Source organism: Sinocyclocheilus grahami, unplaced genomic scaffold (genome assembly GCF_001515645.1).
Source record: "Sinocyclocheilus grahami isolate Dianchi unplaced genomic scaffold, SAMN03320097.WGS_v1.1 scaffold554.1, whole genome shotgun sequence".
In the NCBI taxonomy this organism is placed as follows: Eukaryota; Metazoa; Chordata; class Actinopteri; order Cypriniformes; family Cyprinidae; genus Sinocyclocheilus; species Sinocyclocheilus grahami.
In genome coordinates, this window is record NW_015505733.1 from 448,945 (window position 1) to 467,704 (window position 18,760).

Consider the following 18,760-nt stretch of genomic DNA (forward strand, 5'->3'; position numbering starts at 1 on the left):
ATATATACACAGTATGTGTATATATGTGTGTGTATGTGTATATGTTTATGTATGTGTGTATATGTATGTGTGTGTGTGTGTGTGTGTGTATGTATATATATATATGTGTGTGTTTGTGTGTATATATGTGTGTGTATATGTGTGTGTGTGTATATATGTGTATGTGTATGTATATATTAATCAGTCTGGCAAGTAAACAAAAAAATGTACTAGCCAATGGCGATTCAGTTGCCAAGGTGTTCGTAGAGGGCTGCTTAGGTTGCAATAAAGCAAGCCAATAACACCAAAATAACAATTCATAAAAACAAGCCTGGCTTCTTGTTTTGAATAGAACAAATAACACAGAACCATTATTACAATTTCAAACCATGAATTTAGCATGTTTTGCACAGAGAATAAAAAAACAGTGAAATTTTTCATGCATCAACTGTACTCAAACTAAAAGCTATTCCAGGAAATAATTTCCCATATTATATATATATATATATATATATATATATAAAATATTTAGTCTGCAAAAGGCAAAGGAAATATTAGAAAAGGTTAGACTGTCTAAGCGGATAATAACTTGCATTGTGATATTGAATATGAGTGTCCTGTGTAAGCTTGTAGTTACTCTACTAGATATTTTATATCTCTTTTTTGAATGATCAGTCGTCTCTGGGAAGTGGTCTAATTGCTCGAGGGACTAATTGGCAGCTTTCCTGCGAGTTTGTATATTTTCTAAAAACCCTAGGCACCCACAGTCAAGCCAACAGTCACTTACCCTTACAGTGACAGGTTTATATTGTTCGACTCTTAGCTATTTAATGGCATACGTAAATAATGGCCTCCATGAATGTGCTTAAATGTCCCTTGAATTGTCCCATTAGTTTTAGAATATTCCTGCATTCTTCCTTTGAAGAACTTCACTTCTTCCTTTAAGAAAAGCTTTTTCATAATAGAGCAAGCCAGAAATATTGCAGTTGGCAGGCAGTTTGTGGTGAAATAAGGGTGATGACAATTTCCAGCACATACTGTGTAGCATGTCCTCAAACACATTGGTGGAAATGCAAATTATGTCGTACCACACTGTACAGTGTGTGTCTGATTTTACTGTTGCCTTTTTAACATTCACATCTTAATATGATTCCCCTTGATGCTAAAATGTTTTCAAATACTTTACTTTATGGATGATCTCAGTGTGAAATTATCATTCAGAGTAAGACAGATCACAGAGGATCAATAGCTGGCAGCTCAACAAGAACAAATAAATCAAAACTGAAATGCTCTTAAAAGAATGTGTTTAGACTAATTTTTGGCCTCTTTTCCAGCATTATTGGGGATCTGAACTGACACGCCATAAATAACTGTTGTCATAAAATAGAAATATGACTAAATCTATTAATAAGGAATGTCGTTAGTGTTATCGTCAACATCTGGCATAATACATGCATTTTTTATAAATTATAATACTTAAAAATATGAAATAAAAAATGCATTCATAATTGGAGTGCCACACAACTCACATACAGTAACATTCACATTCACATCAAAGACTGATGAGAAAACTAATTGCAGGCAAATGTATATTCATGAATTTTAAGGTCTGTTGCTCACGATGGTCAATCTGTATCTCCTGACAGACTACTAACAGTTGCTGGCTCATAGATTTGAACATATTCTTTTTTGTGCACAAACTCACTTTTAAAAGTACTGTAGACCTGCAGCATATATCTAAAAAGAAGCACTAACTGCTCTGACAGCAACACAATTTTAACTGAATTAAACTGTTACTGAATTAATGCTTTCAGAGTGCTCTCCTTGATAATCACATATTTATCCTGTTGTTCTTTATCAAAAGCACATCCTCAGAGTTATTTAGAAACTCCTGTCAACTAGGGATGCACCGATACCGATACTGGTATCGGTATCGGGCCCGATACTGAGCTCCTGTACTCATACTCGTTAAAATGCCCCGATACCAAACGCCGATACCACACAGCATGTGATAAGTGCCATATTCAGACAATGAAACACCGACAACAGAACAACAGACAGCAGAATGGAGTTATTAGAGATTAAGGATGTCTACGAAGTATGTGTATGCAATGAATATAATGTTAAACATTCAGTATAGCTGTATAACATCCTGTATAGCTGATGTGCACGAGTTGATAAGCAAAGCACGCTGAGTGGATTGAGGGCGCGGCGGCGCAGATGCGCGAGCTTGTCGAGTGAATATCCCTTTCTCACAGACATCACTGGAAAGTTTGTAGTTCGGTCGGATACGTCAAAAACAAGTAAAACAATGCACAAGTTACTTAATGGTATTTATTTTCAAACTTAGGCATACACGACTTTCTGACGAAAGTGAATCTAGCAGCCTGTGTGAAATGCGCTTGGCTGCACTATTCTGCACCAGTACAAATACGTGCACGCGTTGCGCGTGTTTTGCTTTCTTGAATGTTTCTGCATTATATGAGTGACTTTGGAATATAAATCGCAGCACGTTTCAGATGAAAAAAAAAACGCGACTTCTATTTCTGAAAATATCACAGTTAGGAGATTTATAACGAGTGGTTCCCTGCATTATTACAGCAAAGTGCGTGATTACAGTACTAAGCCGCTGCAATGGAGCAGCTCTAATGCTATTAAATTAAAGATGATGTACCATAGAGCAAAAAATTAACAGTGAAAGTAACAAAAACTTGTAAAATACATTTTAATGGGCATTATTAAGTGTGAAAATAACAGAAGGATATACTGTCAAACCAAAAATTATTCAGAGACCAGATATCATTTTTTATATTTTTTTACTAGTGGGTGCAGGACACTATAGTTCATTTATGTAAGTGAGGATAGCAAAATAAAGTAAACTGTGACAAATTATACCCAAAAATTCTTCATACTGTCATACTAACAGCTGTCTAATTTTTGGTTGATTGTAATCCATTACATACCTTTCTATCAAAGTTATCTAACATTATCAAGCTGAATTTGTTCTGACACAGTTTAACTCTGAGTTCTTGTTATATTTTATTACTATTTTCTCAACTATAGCGAATAAACTGTGATAATGGGAGAAATGTTGAAGGTGTCAACATGGAAGTTAACCAACTAACATTATACATACTCTTTTTGTTTCTGTACCCAATATTTAAAAAATGTACAAATGCAATACAAATATTGGTATCGGTACTCGGTATCGGCAAGTACCAAAAATAAAAGTATCGGTATCGGGCGAGTACTGGAAAAAGGGGTATCGGTGCATCCCTACTGTCAACATATCCACAACACTAGTGTAATCTTCTATCTCAGATATAATTCAAGCATACAGTAGAAGAATACAATGTGACAATAAAATACACCCACTCACATACTGCCTGGTCCTCTTAAACACTTCCTAATGACCTTGACTACCGGTGTAAAGTCTGGTCCACTTCACAACTTAAGCCAAGAACCACCCACTAAAGATGAGAACAATCCATCTGACTGTTATAACAGGCAAATAATCAGAGCTGGTTTCATTTTCCCAAGACATTTAGGAGAAGGCTAATCTAAAAACTGATTAAAATCACAATAATAGACTGGCAAGCATAAGCGGTTGATGAAGGCGCAGCAGTCTCTGTGAATGTATGTACAAACACTGGCAAAGAAATTAGCAGAAAATGTGTATAGCGCAAAAGCACTGATTACTCAGAAAACAAAGGCTAACATACAGTTGGACATAGATTACTTGCTAATAAATACCCACTAGGGATGTTTATTTTGGTTATTTTTCCTAACCGACAACCGACGCTCGTTAACCGATTGTTAACCGTTAACCGACAAGATTATTTTAAATTAGAATTTAATTAAATTAGAAAGGATATGTGTCTGTGACCCGTTAAAAATACAAACATTTGTTTCCAGGGGATTAATTTTACATGCGAAAAAAGCAGCAAACAACAGAACATAAGGATTCACATGGTCATCATATCACATCATGCACCTGCAGCGCTTCTGCGAGCGGAGAAAAACATAATAAAGCTAGGATATATATATATATATATAAACAAATAAATAGGCCTATACGAGAAACATATTTTTACTTAAATTATACATTAAGAAAATGAAAGAAAAATAAGTAGCTTAGTATGCAGAGTTTTTGTTCATTTTTGTGCTGCGCGAAAGGAAACAGACGACAGAAAGCGGTAGGGCTGTGCGATATTGAAGAAAAATGCGATATGCGATAACTCATTAAATTATGCGATATTCAATATGCGATACAATAATGCTTAAAGTGCCACATGCTCAAAAGAAACTTCTATAACTATCTTGTCTCATATATATATATGGTTATTTGTATGCATTTATGTACCAAGAGTTCCTGTAACATATGGCCCTAGAAATGTAACCACACTTCACAACATTTCGGCTTGCCCTTGGTGTTGTTTGAACGAGTTGCAGGGGTGACCTCACGTCACAGGGTTTCTCTTTCTCTCTCTGTAGCGTATGCGCCCAGATGCGTTCTCAGGTACCGAAATTTGGCACCGATTCATTTAACGTGAATTGGTACTCGGCAGTACTGACGCAATTTGGTCGGTACCCTTAAAAGTACCGAGTTCGGTACCCAACCCTAGTTTGCGCACACTTAAGTGGTGAATAAAGCTCATTCTGATTCTAATAAGAAAGCACCCCTACAACAACTTCTGAAAGTGAACGGTATGTGTTTTACTCGAGCATTACATAAAAATTTCATTTTAACATTAGTGTAATCATTTTAACATGAGTTTAGGAACTGAATAATAAAAAGGAAAAATAAAACACTGCTTAGTTTTTCCTCTTTGAATTCAATATGCACTGATTCTTATTTAAGCTACAAAAGTTATTTAGGTAAGAGCAGTGAGTGATTTTCTCTTTGTCTTTTGTTCATGGCCCCAAATATTGCAAGCTGTAGCGATATGCATATTGCGATATTTCGATATATTGCACAGCCCTATTTTTCTTTAGGCTTATTTTTCAAAAGCACAAAGATATGTTTTTATTGTGAATGTACACAAATAAAGGCAAACCTTTTGCAATTCCGATTATCTTTAGGACTAAAAGGAGTAGGCTAGTTTCTTCCACTGTTAGAAAGAAAAAAATTCAAGTGATTGCGCCGGCGCCGCAGGCGTGCACAGTTAAGCGTTGCTACCTTGACAATGCAGCCTGTTCATTATCATTATACAATAAAGTCAGTCAAACATATAGAAAAAAAACTATGTAGTAAAAAAACTATGTAGTAAAAACTATGTAGTAAAATCTGTTAAGCCGTTAAGGTGAAGTGTTATCACTGTGATGTTATGCAAAACATTTTTTGTTTTACGTGGATATTGGAACGCTAGTGAAGTACATAATAAATAATAATTTGGCATTCAAATACATCGCGAATATGGAAACATTTGATTTTGTGTGGAATGAGAGACCTAACGTTGGTTTCAGTTTCGTTTTAGCCTAAATTAATTAGTTTTTGGCTTGTCGTTTTTATTGCTATTGCTTCTTATATTTTTAATTCTTGTTCTTTTCTAAATACTGTTAATTGAAAGGATTTGTTGTGGAGTGAGGGGAACTAAAATAGCCTAACTATGTTTACAGTGTTTATTATAATGTTTGTAAACATTTCGCGTCGGCATTAGGCCTATTTCTGAATGAAATAATAAAATGTGACTTATACGCGACTTATGTTTTTTTTCCCCCTAAAAAACTAATATTTTTATACACGTAGCGTATTTTAACCATGCAGCAAACCATTTTAAATATTTTTATAAATTACTGAAAAAATAAATAATTAAATGACTTTTTAAACCGTTTAACTGATTGTATTAATCGGTCAAAATTCTTACCGTCGGTTAAACGGTTAAAATGAACATCCCTAATACCCACTAAATAAAACTTCAGCAACTCCAAAGTGATTTACCTTCAAAACACAAATAAAGATATTCTTAATGAAACCTGAGAGATTTCTCAGGTTTCACCATTCACCCAAAACTTGGACACTTCAAAGGTTCATAAAGAGAACATTCATATGAATTAAGTTGTTTAATCAAAGTCTTCTGAAAAGACATGATCACGTTATATTATAAACCGATTTAATAAGTTTTTTTTACATATATATAACAGATCATTGCATATATATAGAGCACATCAAATACGGTAAATGGAAACTCAACCATTACTGCTTGACGCAACTAAAGTCTTATGGGTTTGGAACAACATGAGGGTGACAATTTTCATTTTTGGGTGAACTAACCCTTTAAGGGTTCACTGACAAACGACAGGGGGACAAAAAGCACTGAATCAGTCCACATTTCAACGCTCTGGCTGTTCAACGCCTTGTCTAGATTATTAATTGAATTCCCAGACTGTTCCACCTCATTCTGAATGATGACTGGTCTTAACAGTCCTCTAGAGCTCCCTGTTTTCTCCACCAACTCATGTGTCTTTCTGTTAGTTTTTTTCCCCTCCTCCTTTCTATTCAGCTGCAGGCTGTTCTCACTCATGCCAAAATACTGGGTCCACCACTAGCTTCCTGTCTCCTGACTGCTCTGCATTGTCAACGGAGAAGCCTGTGAATGTCTGCAGGTGGCATGAGCAGGTGTTGTACTGGTACATCTATTGTGTAGAAATTGAACAGGAACTGAGACAGGACAATTCCCTGCAGTGCCACAACATTATCTGACAGTAAGGTGGTGCAGAATCGCCCACCGGGGGTGATTCCCACACTAATCCAGCCTCACAGGGTGCTGAAGAGGTAGTGGAGGGACTGACGGGGACTCACATGAAGGTGAAAAGGTTTTTTGCTAGCACACTAGAGTTAACATTGAAAAGAAAAAGATGTTTATGAAAATGCAACTCGTTACCCTGTCCATAATCTCTCACAATATCAAATTATGGGACTGTATGTAGCCACTGATGGCCTTCATTCTGCTCCAGGTGATCTGAGGTGAGCCAACATCAGAAGGTATAAAGATAACGCAGCAAGATCAAGCACGTTCAATCTAAAGATTTATTTTGTGTCTCTGTTAAAAAGAGTGGATAAGCAGCCCATCCATCAAAAATAAATCTTGTCACTCTAATTTATTCTCAAGAGAACAGATTGTGCAAAAACGCAAAGCAAAGGATGGAGAAAGAAACTCAGGGAGATAAAAAGTCCCCTGACATTCCTTGGGATATTTCCTTCATAAATCCTAAGGTTGGACAGTGCTACCAAAGTACTTGGGATTTCACTCTTCACTGCATTTGTTTAATTGAAGTGAATGGCTTGCAATGGTGCTTATCTTGTTTGAGCTTTAAATGTATTCCACGTCAAGAGAAAATTGTCATACACATGGTTCCAAACACAGTTTTGAACAAATTAAAGAAATGCTTATTCATTTAACTTTTGATTAAAAAAGCCACGAAGTAAGTTTACAGGTATCATAAACTATTTTGGTTAATGCACTGTGCTGCTACATATAATATATCAACATAGTATTGTAAACAATATTGACTTTTCCATGTTTCAGTACTGAAATATTTGAAACTGTTTCAATACACATTTTCCATATTATGGATACACAGATACCAGCTGCACTTTCTCACTCTCTTCTCTCCGACAACAGAGTTTGAGTTAATAAGACAATACTTTGATTATTCAGGGCTCGCAAAATCGCTAGCCCGATGTCCCGGGACTATTGTGTTTTCCAGTCGGGCTACCAAAGTGTATTTTGTAACTAGTTACATGTAACGGAATTACGTAATTTAATTACAAAATAAATTTAACTGTAATCTGTTACAGTTACTAAGAAAAAATGTGTAATTAAATTACAGTTACTTATGAAAATGTTAAAGATTACAAAGTGGGTTGCATCTGAATATTTTCACACACATACAGATTTGATTTATTTCTTTCCCAAATTGCATCGACTGCTCTAAAATATGAGACACCAATGTTTCAGGAGTTTAGGACACAGAATAGGACACATGCTTATTCAATAACTGTTTTATTTCCTGTTTGGGTTTATGTATATGCTTTATTTTTTTTAAAGATTAACTGTTTTTTTCCCCAAAGCATTGCTAGATGCCAGTGTTACTCGCCACCATCTTGCAGTACCACAGCATGTGACGTCACGGGGTTGGTTTGCGCCGTTGGCCAGTGAAGTAATCTTGTCATGGCTATGCAAATATTTTGATTTCAAAAAGCTAGTATTAAACTATATCTTATGATCATAAATCTGTATTTAACCGCAGAATGATCTCAAAGTAAACATAGCTGCTAAAGTCTGATTTTGTGGTGGCTGTGCTTTAAATAATTATTATCTTAATTCAAGTGAAGAAGGATTTTGAAAGTCTGATACTAACTAGTGCTGAGTCCTATACTGTAAAGTTAACCGTGACTGCTTTAAATGTTTGAAAATGAAAATAACATTTGAAAACATTTCTTAAAAATTTAGAAAAGTAATCAAAAAGTATTCAAATGTAATCAGTTACATTACTTTAATAAAGTAATTGAAATAGTTACACTACTATTACATTTTAGATGGGGTAACTTGTAATCTGTAACCCATTACATTTCCAAAGTAACCTTCCCAACACTGCCGACGGGCTATCTTAAATACAGATCTCCCGCGGGTCCTTAAAAACTCCTAAAGTGAGTTGTATCAAACTTAAGGCCATAAAAAGTTTAAATACGTTAAATGGTATAAGAAATGTCTTAATTATAATTTCAAGATGTCTTACAGTTGGGGACGGAAAGACAAGAGTGACGATACAGCGGATTAAACTTCAAAAGGCAATGATGTTGAATAAAAATAAGCGCTGCACAGAGCTGCTTTGTGTACAGCCGTTAACGGGGAAACTGCAATATTTCAGCGCTCCTAAAGAATGAATTTGCTTTTCCAATAAGCCTTACTTGCCGTTTATGGTCAGATCAATGGAAATATCAAATCATGTTTTTACGCAGCAAACACAGAGTTGTAAATAAGAAAGAAGTTAATGTGCCTTCTAAAAATCTAAACAATTAAGACAGTAATAGTATATTTATACGTTTTAAATTAATTTACAGTATATGCTTGATTTATCCCTTTTCATAAAAAGGTCTAAAGGTTGAAATGCTGTTGTATAGGATTTTTGTTTTTGTGAAAACCTGTATCTGAACTGTAAATCATGTAATTTTATGGCTCAGTACTGCATGTTACCACAGACATTGTCCAAGCCCACTCATACGGTGTTCATTTTACTTGTGCCGCTCTTAAAATGGGTCATAAATTGCCTTACATTCATTTCTAAAAATTCAGCAGATACCCTGTAAATAGTGAAATAAAATTCCTTCCTTCATATTTGTTGATATTTGTGTATTGAAAATATTTTTGATCGACATTTAAACTCCTATCTGATTATATATATATATATATATATATTATTATATATTTTTTTTTAAGGTCTTTTTTTATTTGGGCAAGTTAAATAAATTTTCAGGCTACCAAAATTTGAAGAGGACCTGCCCGAAGGACTACCAGGGACTTTGAAATTTTGCGAGCCCTAGTACTGTTCAAATTTGGGTATTGCGACAACACTAGTGTACATCAGACCATCAGATTTAGAGCTTTTAGCATCTGCAAATGCTGATAACAATTACAACACCTGAAATAAAGTAATATAAATAAATAAATAAATAATTACTATATAAGAGCATAATAAATAGCTGCCATAAAGAAGTTGGGACAGTATTAAAAAAAAAGATGATTACAAATTAAAGCGTCTTGTTTAGGCATAAAGGCATAGATGTTGACAATAAACCAATAATATTTGAAAACATTTGTTAAAAATTTAGACAAGTAATCAGAAAGTATTCAAACGTAATCAGTTACATTACTTTAATAAAGTAATTGAAATAGTTACACTACTATTACATTTTAGATGGGGTAACTTGTAATCTGTAACCCATTACATTTCCAAAGTAACCTTCCCAACACTGCCGACGGGCTATCTTAAATACAGATCTCCCGCGGGTCCTTAAAAACTCCTAAAGTGAGTTGTATCAAACTTAAGGCCATAAAAAGTTTAAATACGTTAAATGGTATAAGAAATGTCTTAATTATAATTTCAAGATGTCTTACAGTTGGGGACGGAAAGACAAGAGTGACGATACAGCGGATTAAACTTCAAAAGGCAATGATGTTGAATAAAAATAAGCGCTGCACAGAGCTGCTTTGTGTACAGCCGTTAACGGGGAAACTGCAATATTTCAGCGCTCCTAAAGAATGAATTTGCTTTTCCAATAAGCCTTACTTGCCGTTTATGGTCAGATCAATGGAAATATCAAATCATGTTTTTACGCAGCAAACACAGAGTTGTAAATAAGAAAGAAGTTAATGTGCCTTCTAAAAATCTAAACAATTAAGACAGTAATAGTATATTTATACGTTTTAAATTAATTTACAGTATATGCTTGATTTATCCCTTTTCATAAAAAGGTCTAAAGGTTGAAATGCTGTTGTATAGGATTTTTGTTTTTGTGAAAACCTGTATCTGAACTGTAAATCATGTAATTTTATGGCTCAGTACTGCATGTTACCACAGACATTGTCCAAGCCCACTCATACGGTGTTCATTTTACTTGTGCCGCTCTTAAAATGGGTCATAAATTGCCTTACATTCATTTCTAAAAATTCAGCAGATACCCTGTAAATAGTGAAATAAAATTCCTTCCTTCATATTTGTTGATATTTGTGTATTGAAAATATTTTTGATCGACATTTAAACTCCTATCTGATTATATATATATATATATATATTATTATATATTTTTTTTTAAGGTCTTTTTTTATTTGGGCAAGTTAAATAAATTTTCAGGCTACCAAAATTTGAAGAGGACCTGCCCGAAGGACTACCAGGGACTTTGAAATTTTGCGAGCCCTAGTACTGTTCAAATTTGGGTATTGCGACAACACTAGTGTACATCAGACCATCAGATTTAGAGCTTTTAGCATCTGCAAATGCTGATAACAATTACAACACCTGAAATAAAGTAATATAAATAAATAAATAAATAATTACTATATAAGAGCATAATAAATAGCTGCCATAAAGAAGTTGGGACAGTATTAAAAAAAAAGATGATTACAAATTAAAGCGTCTTGTTTAGGCATAAAGGCATAGATGTTGACAATAAACCAGTTACCTGGTAATCATGACCAGACAAAACAAATAAAATACTATAAATAAATAAACCTTTATATTAACCTGACATTTAATTTCTCACTAAAATTAAATATTCAACATACACAAACCTTTTACTTCCATCGCAAAACTAGCCTACATTTTTGCAGCAATTATATGTTGTGCAGACTGATAAAAAGGCGTCCCCAGAAAATAAATCCAAACACAAGATCATTTATAGCCATAAAAAGAAAGACAGATGCACTCTGTAAAGCTCTCTGTGGGTAACTTAGTAGAGTGCCAGCTTGGAAGAGACTTTGAGTTTTCTGCAGTTTTAATGAGAAGCATTATTTTAAATGGTGATAGCGCAAAATTTATAATCTTTTAACGACTCACCATTGATGCAGACTTCATACGACTCACATACTTCATCTTCAAACAGACAACCTGTGGGGGGAAAAAATCAACACTGGAATGAAAAGCAACTAAAATTAGTGAGGTAATTCATAAAAGCGGTTTGTACAGCTCATCAAGTTTCTGCTGATCAATATCAGGAATGCAACCCAGAGGAAGCAGGAAATTAAGCCATGTAAGACAGACTTCTAATTAGTGGGATTTCTAATTTGAGTAATAAACAGGATTTGAAATATCCTTATTTATAATAAATACACTTTGGTTCGACGCTGGATCACTTTTAGAGCATGCAACAGCTATATAGCGAGTGTGATATTGTTTTTCCAATATACAGCAATTCAATAAACAAGTTAGTATTAAGTAACATGCATTTTAGGATCAATATCACGAGTAGCCTATATTCTGCTTCACCTTCCGTGCCTCTGGGCAACACACAGTCATGGCGGGGCTAAATGAATCAGTAGGCCTATTGCTGAACGAATCACTTAAGTAAACGACTCAATGACTCACTCGTTTCGTTCCTAAATGATTCACTGTTGTTGACTGAATCTGTTGAGTAAATGATTCAATTAGTGAATAAATCATTGCAGAAAAATCCCACCACCTAAATCCCAGTGTAGATTGAAAATTACCCGTGCTGTTGACCTGTACATCAACACTATATACATTTCTTGTTCTTGAATTTAAATTATCACTCCTATCTTCATAGTATTGACATGTCATTTATTTTCATATTCAGATAAAAAATGATAATGGATCAGTAGGCAAAGGGGAGGAACAGGAAGGCACAGAACATTTGTAAAAAAATATTTTAAAAAGAAGAGAAACAGTGTAACTGCAGTGTGATATATAAAATAATAACAGATGGATAAATGACAAAAGAGAAAGAAAGGTGTGATGCTGCAGCATGTGATCTACTGAATTCATGTGATTCACAGCCTTTCATGGTTCAGTGTGATTCCACTGACCTAGTCACTCATCACTGAGCGCCATCTTCCTCTGAATCATTTCTGGAGTACATAGGACTGAAACAGACAGGTCTCCCTGCTGACCACCAATAAGGTGGATACATAAAGAAAATGACAAAAGTGCATGTAATTAATGTGGACATCAGCTCTAGAGAGATGAGGCAGGATTAGATGCGAACACACAGACTGCTGAGGCTGAACCGACCAGAACACAAACTGTGACACAAAAGAGTTTGCTGTCTCCATGGAGACAGGACTGAAAGGGAGCTCTTAGGTGACAAGAGGAAAGATTACAGAGCTTTCGTGCCAACACGTGTGTGTGTGTGTGCGCGCACGCGTGCATAGTCAAGGGACTATTTAGCAGCTGTCCTTTGATAAAGCACAAGGGAAAGACAAATGTCCCTGAAAGGAAGAGACAGAGAGCAAGAATCAGAGCTCACATTTTGCCTTTCCCTTTTTCATTACCACATACATTTATTACATCGTTCACAGTAGAGAAATGTTTAATTTTCCTCTTCTTTCTCAAGCCTCTGAAATCACTTTATAACTCACACATTTGCTTTATTGTCTGTCTTTCTCTGTCCCTGTCTGTATGCCCTCACAGCTGTCATAACTGGATAAGTCATAATCCATAAAGGAGCCAAAAGGAATCAACAGACTAGAGCAAAATAAAGTATGCAAAACACCTCATATCTACTCAGAAAGTCTTGCTAAAATGCATTAGCCATGCAGCAGAGTGCTGATATTGGCATGCTGAATCAGAAAGCCAGCTGTAATAAATGGCCTGTCAATGGTGGAGGGAGGGTCAAGTGAAGATTCTGTCTCTATTAAACATGAAGACAGTCCCACACGAAACTCTGCTCTACACACTGTTTAAAGCTCTGTAATTACTCCTGGGCACTCAAGTCTTATCAAACCACTCAGCCTCTTTTATTAGAACTTGTCCGATTTCTCATCAGCATTCCATATTAATTACGTTCCTCACGCCGACATCTGTCTGGATAAAACACGTTCTGCCTGCTACTAGCTCCTAAACCAGGTCGACAAAACCATTTGTTATCTCCAAACAGTGTCTGCGCACCCTGGCCGGCTTGTGCTTCTTGGCTCCTGAGGTTGATTAAAAGGAAACGTAATTAAAGAGTAACATTTAAGTCTATTTTTTCACCGTAGGGAAGACAAGAAGCTCCCATGGCACAGCGCACAACAAGAGGAACACTTCAGCGATTGATTACCATGGTTCAATCTAAATAATACACTTGTTTTGAGATTGTTAGTCATTGTCGGTGACAATATTGTATAATGAGAAGACAATATGTAAGGGATAATTGTTTTGTGGACATTATTAGAATATTAACCCTGACATGAAGATTACGTTATTATAATTAAAGCTTCTGCTAAGGGGAAAAAAAAATTGTCCAGACCATTACAAATCAACTGGCCTAGCACAATATTTACAAGGTGATTAACAAACTTTGATTTGAAGCAAAAAAAAGTATATAAAAACTTAGACACATAGAAAATGGTACAAGTTTCTTTATGTAATAATAAGGGAAAGAACTATAATCCCATGAAGCATAATAAAATAAAAAAATGATGGCTAAATATAAAACTATTGATTAAAAGATGTTGATGAAAGTTCATCACGTTGTGGGTTCAAGTCTCAGGTCCGGCAGGGATTGTAGGTGGGAGGAGTAAATAACCAGTGCTCTCTTCCACCCAGGGCTGGATTGGTAATCGGGCATGCCGGGCATTTTCCCGGTGGGCCGACGCACTTAAGGGGCCGACAGAAGGTTTTTTGGGGTTTTTTTGTGCCGAGGACCATCACGCAAGGAAAGCGAGCAGCCAGTGGCCCATTGGTTTATCTCCTGTATCGACAGCGTAAACATCCAATCACAATGCGCTATAGACGGAGCGATGAAGTATTTTGCTCCGCCTATATAAAGATCGCTTCACCCCACCTTCTTCCTCGTCGGCTTTTCCCATGTTTTTGTGCCCCCTCAGATTTCTGAGCCAAATGGATTTTGAATGCAGCTTCCAAAAGACAAAAAATAGCCGAATAATATTTTTTATATTTGATACAATCACACGGGTGTGATTAGATCATTTAGTGCGGCACAGCATCAGCTGCTATGCAAATCTGCGTTCGCGAGCCAGAGACAGACGCGTTTGTACAGCGCTGCATTATAACCAATCACACACGAGTCTGTTGAGCTTATGAATGCAATGGCCAATCAGAGACGTTCAGATGAGTCCTCACTGGAACGCGGTGTTTTGTTCACTTGCTCGCTGACTGTGCAGATGTGCATAAGTAAGATATTCATTTCACAGTGTAAACAGCTTCAGTGATTTAAATGGAAGTTTTTGAGAGTGCCTGAACTCTGGCTAGACTGAAGTGAAAATGTTCTTTGGAGCCAGTATATTTTTTTTCCTTGGGAAATGATAGAAATTAATACTTTTATTTAGCAAGGATGCTTTAAATTGATCAAAAGTGACGATAAAGACATTTATAATGTTACAAAAACATTCTATTTCAGATAAATGCTGTTCTTCTGAACTTTCTATTCATCAAAGAAACCTGAAACAATTCTGCTTAGCTATTTTCAACATAATACTAAATGTTTATTGAGCAGCAAATCAGAATATTTGAATGATTTCTGAAGGATCATGTGACTGGAGTAATGATGCTAAAAATTTAGCTTTGAAATCGCAGAATAAATTACATTTTAAAATATATTCAAATAGAAAACATTTATTTTAAATAGTAAAAATATTTCACAATATTACTGTTTTTGCTGTATTTTGGATCAAATAAATGCAGGCTTGGTGAGAATTCTTTAAAAAACATTAAAAATCTTACTGTTCAAAAAAATTTACTAGTATAGTGTGTGTGTATGTGTATATATATATATATATATACAGTGGGTACGGAAAGTATTCAGACCCTCTCAAAGTGGTGGTGGGCCGCCTAGACCAAAAAATGCCAGGGCCGATTTTTAGTCCCAGTCCAGCGCTGCTTCCACCCTCAATACCACGACGGAGGTGAGACCCTTGAGCAAGACACCGAACCCCCAACTGCTCCCCGGGCGCCGCAGCAATATGGCTGCAAACTGCTCCGGGTATGTGTTCACGGTGTGTGTGTGTGTGTGTGTGTGTTCACTACTGTGTGTGTGCACTTGGATGGGTTAAATGCAGAGCACAAATTCCGAGTATGGGTCACCATACTTGGCCACACGTCATTTCACTCACTCACTTGCCATCGATTAATGGTAGCGTAGCGCACAGTTGGTTTGTCCTTAAAGGATTACAAGTTATCATTAAAAAGGATGAGGATGCTTACAACAGCATGATTTCAGACATAACTGTTGTACTGCAGTAATTAGAAGGAGCGTGTTGATGTACAGCATTCATAAAACACATTTCAATGGAGATGACATACCCTGAGATGCCAGTTGCACCAGTGCAGTGTCTTACAGAAATATAGAAAAAAATTAAATAAACATTTAATTCTAAAGTTTTTCTTATCAAGCAACAATCTAGTACAGATTACATTTTGTGCTTGTGTCTGATGAAAATTTCCTTTTTACTCTGAGCCACAGGAAGAATATCAGGTGCTGAGCACATCTGACTCTTCACCCCTCCCACAGCAAGACGCTTTGACTAAAGCCTACAGGCTGACATCGTTATGAAGAATCCATTTTAACCCTCCCACCACTCGCACAGTGCCTCATTTGCGCAGAGGTTCAGTCGGTGACGATGAACAACAACAGCAGTGTGTGTGAAGCCCCATTCTATGGTGATTAAAGCAAACCTGCAGAACTGCATACTAAGCGATTATGGCATGAATTAGTGTTTCATTCAGTCGGGGAGATTTATAAACACTTAAATTCCTGCCTTTTATGGATATCCAACGCCTTTTATGCTAAATAACAGTTTATATGTATGAACCAGGTGCTAAAAACGCTTGCACTCCATACTAATTCTACAGTCTTAACTACATGTGGTGTGAAAATGGATTTTGTTAAGGTTAAAAATAACCAGTGTCAAGTGACCTGGATTCTGAATTATTAATTCACTATGATCCATGGAGGGTAGGGGACTCTATTCACTCATGATTGGACTTGTTTAATCATTTTTGGCCTGGCATTATTGTAGACAATTTTAATAAGGATGTAAATCGAACTAACTGGTACTATATATAATTACACATTTTGTTATTCTCAGGATATTTACATTATCTGTTAATGGTGGCACTATAGGTGTAATTATGACATTCGACAAACAACAGTCTTAAAGGGGTCATATGATGCAATTTCAAGTTTTCCTTTCTCTTTGGAGTGTTACAAGCTGATTGTGCATAGATAAGATCCCTGAAGTTGCAAAGACTAAAGTCTCAAAACCAAAGAGATATTCTTTATCAAAGTTAAGACTCTGCCACGCCCCCTAAAACGTCTCGTTCTAACACGCCCCCACATATCTACCTCACTATGTGGAAATATATGCCGCCCAAATGTGCACACAAAGAAAGAAGGCGTGGTTTCAGTAACCGTAGTTAGTGTTGAAGCAGCCATGTCAGCGAGACACTGTGTGTTTCTAGGCGAAAGCAAAAGCACTTTATTTGGCCTTCCGAAAGTAGATGCATTTAGGAATCTTTAAGATTACTTACAACAGAACAGCAATGCATTTTATGGACCACCGTTTCGTGAACCTAGGAGAGGAGCTAATTCTGACTTTGCTATGACAATCCGGCGCTTCTGAATCAGCTACTGTTTCGTTATTAGTTTAAGTATTTGCTATTGACTGTTCAAATGCGGAGTTTTGCGCATCGGGTGTGTGTGTGCGCGCGCGTGTGTGTGTGAGAGAGAGCGAGAGCGTCACATCAAAGTGGAGTCAGCTGTCTTAACCGTGGCTTGTGTACTGCAAACACATACCAGCGTCATCACAATGTACAGTATTTGAAAAACAATGTGTTTTTTTATTTAAGCATGTCAACATATTCTGTTACACCAAATACACAAAATAATGATCTTTAAAAAAGCATCATATGACCCCTTTAATTAGTTATCAAAAAGCCAATTTCAGTGTTTGCAAACAGTGATGACGTTTTTGTGGGCGGAGCCTATCTGGTGGCAGAAAATGACTGTTTTAAAGTAGCAGTCTATTCAAGCCATGGAATAAAAGAATAAAAAATATAATTTTGAGTTTATATTTCACAATTCTGACTTTCTTCTTGCAATTCCGAGATTATATCTCACAATTCTGGTAAGAAAAATCAACTCGTCATTCTTTCTTTTCAGTTTATAATCCCACACTTCTGGCTTTTTTCCCTCAGAATTGACAACCTCGCAATTGTTGAGGTGAATCAAGTCTGAACAAGGAGATATAAACTTGTATTTGCAAGAAAAAAAAGTCAGAATTGTGAAATAAAAGTTAAATGTTATGTAAAATGTTATAGGTTTAAATTGTATTTCATGCATATTTCAACTGTAGAGCTAATACAATATGTCCCCTATATGAATATTATATAGACCTATTGTTTAAATTCAAATGTATGCTTTAAAAGTAGGGTAATCATAGCAGGTTTCATCCATAGTCTGTCCGTTTAAACGTCTGCGTTTAGCTTCAAATGGCGTCTTTGATGATACTGTATTATATAAAAATTATTTGCATTCCGATTCTGACATCCAAAGGCACAACAATAATTTTTTATTTTTTATTTTATTTAACTGCTCTTATTCCATGGATTTTACCCGTTTCATATATTTATGAAAGCACTATGAATATATGTACCTAATACCATTTTATTGTAAATAAAATAAAAATTATTGTATGAAGTACCAACAAATACTTCCAGAGATTATTCATGCCCACATATGTTAAGAAGTCTAGGATGGTGACTACACATAAAAGGTTTATGGATCCTTTGGAAGTACATGGATTAATTTTTTTAAACAAAAGCATTTCACAGTAACTCTTTGTGTTTTAATTTAAGACTTTCATTCCATATTATGCCTTTGATTAGAGTCAGTAGTTAAGGAACGTCTAGGTTACTTGTGTAACCCTCGTTCCCTGAAGGAGGGAACGGAGACGTTACGTCAGTGACTGACGAATTGGGATCTCGCCCAAGAGCCCAATCGCCTTCGAGTGTTAACTAAACAAGCCAATGACAGTTGGCGTGCGTGCAAACGCACATCAGTTTTTCGCTGAGGAGCCGAGACTACGTGCCCCGGCCGTACAGC

General features: G+C 35.9%; 1 protein-coding gene across 1 annotated transcript in view; it reads right to left on the minus strand.

The window, feature by feature from the left end:
• LOC107556068 (receptor-type tyrosine-protein phosphatase N2-like) overlaps positions 1–18,760 on the minus strand; it is a 213,019-nt gene that overhangs the window by 178,878 nt on the left and 15,381 nt on the right. The window contains exon 2 of the mRNA XM_016239058.1: positions 11,539–11,589. Coding sequence (XP_016094544.1) covers positions 11,539–11,589 — 51 coding nt within the window. The remainder of the gene's footprint in view (positions 1–11,538; positions 11,590–18,760) is intronic.